At 24.5% G+C, this 5,196-nt stretch overlaps 1 protein-coding gene across 1 annotated transcript in view; it reads left to right on the top strand.

Annotated features, from left to right (window-relative positions):
* Positions 1 to 989: 989 nt before the first annotated feature.
* The window catches only part of LOC107481125 (probable disease resistance protein At5g66900), a 9,174-nt gene continuing 4,967 nt past the window's right edge, over positions 990 to 5,196 (top strand). Inside the window, exon 1 of the mRNA XM_016101687.3 lies at positions 990 to 1,722. Coding sequence (XP_015957173.1) covers positions 1,083 to 1,722 — 640 coding nt within the window. The 5' untranslated portion in view covers positions 990 to 1,082. The remainder of the gene's footprint in view (positions 1,723 to 5,196) is intronic.

Here is a 5,196-nt window from a genome sequence, read left to right as displayed (position 1 = left end):
AATTAGTTAATAATTCTAATATTTTTTATACTAAAAAAAAGTCTAACTATAAAATTAAAAATAATATAAAAATTTACTTAAAAAAATATAAAAACGTAATTAAAATTAGTAAAACTATAACAACCTTAAGAGTAATTAAATCTTTTATTACATATATTACCTGAAAAACTAATACCAGGACAAAGGGGAATACAAAGTTAGACTGGCTTTTTCAATTTTCCTTATAAATCAATGATTCTGCGTGTTGAATTTTTTATTACATTTTGATATAGTTAGAAGTTTCTAATTAAGTTATTAAAGTATAAAAGTTTCCAAATCCTTAATTTCATTACGATACAAAAACATGACCATAAATATAGTAAAATAAAAATTGATAATCAATACTAATTTCAATTGATAATTAATTAAATCTTTTAATTTAAAATTTTTTAAGTGACAAATTTTTTATATATGAGAGATTTTTTGTAAAATATAAAAATATTAAATTTTTTGAAATTTTATGAGAATATGGGGGCTAATTATAAAATTAGAAATTGTTTGAATGAGATTTTTATTTTTCTTTTTTTAAATAATTATAAAAAATTGTTGGATGAGATTTTTATTTTTTACAAAATTAAAATAAAAAATCATTGTGCAAGATTTAAAAAAATAAAATAAAAAATCATTGGTGAGTTTTTTGTTTTTTTCTTAATTTAAATCATGTATCATTTTATATATTAATAATAAAAAATTATAAAATTAATATACATATAATATAAATTACATTATCAACTTTATCGTAACGTTGATAATTGAGAGTCATTATATGATTTGTTAAATCATTATCGTGCATCCCTGATACTTTTTACTAACGTTACTAATCACATTCATACTATAAGCCGCGGAGAGGAAAGAAAGTCGTAAGGGACTCGAAAGGTCAGAGGAAACTTCGAATTATTTAAACCGCTGGCGATTAGCTTCACCCTTTTATATTGATTGATTCCCCTTATTCAACTTCCAATCTGCCAATTAACGCATTCCTATAGCTTCTGTTTGTTTCCTCTTTCTTTTTCTCATCACTTTGAACTTCATCGCCGTTAATAATGGCGCACACAACGCAAATTGCCGTTCTTGCATCTCTACTTCAACAGGCATCCGAGAGCATCCTTGAAATGCTTCAAACGGCAAGAAAGAGCAATCAGAACAGAGGATTTCTAAGGTCAGTAATCCTCACAGAGTTGACTCCTCTGTTCAACGAGATCAAGCAATACAATTACGACGACGAACACCTTGATCGACAAAGAGAGCAAATCACGGCTCTTATAACAGAAACTGATGATGACGGTGCAAGCCTATGCAATTGCAGTTGCTCTTCTTGGTCGCACTTGTGGGAAAATTGCTTCTCCTGGCTCGTTCGGCATATAAAGAATAATAATAATAATAACAATGATGATGATTGTGATTACTTTGATGAAGCTTTGAGGGAGGATTTGAATGAGACGCTTGAGAAGTTGAGAGAGATTATTGAGGTGCTTAAATGTGGCTGTGTTTCGGAAAGGAGGGGGGTATGTGGTGTTCCAGAGAAGCGAGGGTTCACGGTGGGATTGGAGGAGTCAATGAGGAAGTTGAAGGCGGAGGTTATGAGGGAGAGGGATGGCGTGTCAGTCATTGTTTTGACCGGCTTGGCTGGTTCTGGGAAGACCACTTTGGCTACATCGCTCTGTTGGGATCAACAAGTCAAAGGTATGCCATTATTCCTCCTTGTTAATAGCTAGTAGCATGAATTGATTGATGATATATTAGTGAGAAAAGCCATTAACTATCAATTTCCACTCTTAGGCTATATTATTGAATTATTATATTAAAAAAATTAAATTAATAATCAAAACTGCAATCTAAAATAATAAACTATATTAATCTTCTAATATTTTTTTATACTAATTAAAAAAAAACTCAAATATCAATAGAATTTATTATTTTTTATCAGTATTTTTAGATATTAATCAATTTTTTTAGTCTAATAATTTAATAAGTTTTTAACTCATATTTTTAAATATTATTGACTAACTACAAAAGAAAAATAATAAATTTTGCTCACTCTAATCTCATGTTAGTATTTCGTGTAATTTATTTTAAATTTTAAACTATCTGTCTTACAAAAATAGTAAGGGTGTTGTTAATAAGTATATTAATAAATACATTTGTTAGAGATATTATAAATAAAAAGTTTATATAAAAATAAAAGGTAAAGATTTTTTTTTATTTTTTATATAGTCAATGAATTGGAAACAAAAATTATAACGTCCTTTACTGCGCTCTTATAATAAATTCAAAATAAAATTGATGTTTAAATAAAATTTTTATTTATAAATTAATTAACTTTATTTAAGAATATATATATAAAAAATAATAATACTACAAGTTTAGAATTTAATAACTAATCCAGATAATTTTATTTATCAAAAATATTAAATTATTCAAATAAAAGTATTTAAATTAATAAATACACAAGAAATTAATATTATTGAAGAATTTAAATTAAAGTGATTAAGTGTAGCATAGTTGAAAAGTAATTAATTGATGAAGTTATTTTAATTATTGAATTATTTTAATTAATATGATTAAGTGTAGTATTATTGAATTATTTTAGTTAAAGTGATTATATGCCATCATTTATGTTAATAGTTTTTGATAAAGTTAACTGGGAGATAAGATTGATGAGTTGCTTTTACTTGGGACACAATTAAAAAAATAGAATAATATTAAGACTTACACCAAAACATTTGAGGCAAAAATAATGCTTTGTCCTAATTTATATTATAAATTTTTCTATATTAAGTTATATGATATGTTAAATTAAAGTACTTTTTTAAAGTGATATTTGACCTCATATACTATAAAAACATTACCCATTCAACAACATTTTTTAAAGCTATATTTAAAAGTGCAGTCTATTCATAGAATACGCTATCCTTTTTTCTGTATTATTTTTTATAAAAAAATAGAAAATACAGTTATAAAGTATTAAAAAAAATAGCAAAAGATTGGAATATATATCCTTTGGGACGGGTTTTTTGATAACTTTATAAATATACTTTTATAAACACTTATTGAACTTTGGATTATATTGGTTTAATTTTAATGATTTGACTAATATGGAATAATTGACATATTAAATTTAAGGTTTAATTATTTCATTCATTTTTATATTTTTATTGATTTTTTAATTAAATTTTTATATTTTTTAATTAAATTTTTATATTATATTAAATTTTGTAATTAAGTTTTTATTAACATTAAATAATAAAAAATATATTTAAAAATATAAATTAACTGATTTATCCATATTTTCTACCTATGAAAAAGACAAAGAAGTTATGATACTCATTTTCTATAGGTAGGGTTCACTTCCCTTACCCACCAAATTAAAAGCAAATATTGTCATAATTAATTTTTAGTATGATCAAAAGCAGAATTTTTACATAACATAATTAATTAATAACAAACAGAACACATCATCAAAATTTATAATCAGAATTTTTTAATACAATAAATTTTTTTTAGCATAATTAGTGAATATAAATAAAACTAATTCAAAAATAAAAGTAGAAGAAGGACAAAACAAAGCAATATGAAGAAATATGAGATCGAAATTGAGACGGTGAGCACGAGCAGCGGCAACAAATGAAAAGGGACGATGTGGCAACAGTGGCATCATCCTCCATCACCTCCCTCTTTTGCACCATTCTCTTTCTCTCTCGTAACCTGCTGATCTTCCTTTCGCAATTCCTCTCTCGTTTTGTCTTTATCTTTCTTCCATCGTTTTGGATCTCCCTCTCTCTCTCTCTGCATGGCAGTGGTGGTGATAGAGGACATCTAGCGACTATGACAGTGGCGTTTCTTTCCTCACTTCTTACTTCTTCCCACCATTGGCGTTACCATCTCTTCCTACTTCTTCTTTTTGCTCTCTTATTTCTCCTCTTCTCGTCCATTCTCTATTAGCGTGAGAGAATGTTTAGGATTTTTTATAATTTAAAAAATAAGAAAAGTTATCTTTTAAATTTTTTTGTTTTACGTGTAGTATATTTGTTTTGTTTAACATAATATTTCATTAATTATAGTGTTTTTGTCACGATAAAAATCGAATTTAATTATAAAATTTAATATATTATAGAATTTTGATTAAAAAATATAAAAATTTAATTAAAAGTTTAATAAAATTATAAGCACTAGTAGAATAATTAAATTTAAATTTAAAAAATAATAAAAAAAGGTCATAGTAATAAAGTGTGTGGTACATGTATATATTTTTGCTTTACAATACAAATAGAAAGATGATAATGTTATTTTTATTTTAATAATACCACTCTTTTTTTAATTTATATAACACAAAAATTATAAAAAATTATATTATAAAAATTAAAAGTGATATTATCATTTTCTAAAATTACTATTCCCTAGCTATGTTTAATGCTTTTAGTAGAATCTATGATGCATGAACACTGATATGGATACGGGACACGACACGACACGAAACATGCTAACACACGAATTTTAAAATCTTATAAGACACGAAGGCATGCATACATATAAAATATAAAGTATTTTTTAGATAAATCGTAATCATATTTTGATATTTTATTAAAAAATATAAATTAATTTTTTAAATTATTTTTAATGTTTTATTTTAATTATATCAAGTATTTAAAATATTTTTTGTTTTAATAAATAATAATAATATGCTATATCTAAATTCATTTTAAGAATATATCTCAAGAATAAAATTAAATACGCTAATACGTGATGATATTTAAATATGTCTAAACGTGTCCGAAAAATAATTTTTTTATTTTTTATTTTTTATTTTTTATTAAGACACAGTTAAATACAACAGACACACGTATCGAATAAATATCAATGAGTATCATATCTAAAATGTTCAATACACAAACATAACAACTCACCAAAATAAACTATTTGTGCTTCATAATAGAAATTTAGATTTGAGATGGTAACAAAAAAAAGTCATATTTCGCACACACAGGACAGATCTAAGGGAGGACAAGCATAGGTTTCGATCCCCCTTCTCCCTAACATTTCTGAACAAAAGTTAACAATTTTAAGTGTATAAAATTATTATATATTATATAATTTTATTTTCTATTTAAAAAATAAAATGAATAATTGTTTTATATAAATAATTAAACTATTAAACTA

Source organism: Arachis duranensis, chromosome 1 (assembly GCF_000817695.3).
Source record: "Arachis duranensis cultivar V14167 chromosome 1, aradu.V14167.gnm2.J7QH, whole genome shotgun sequence".
NCBI lineage: Eukaryota > Viridiplantae > Streptophyta > Magnoliopsida > Fabales > Fabaceae > Arachis > Arachis duranensis.
Note: the sequence above shows the minus strand (reverse complement) of the source record. Positions and strands in the feature narration are given on the sequence as shown.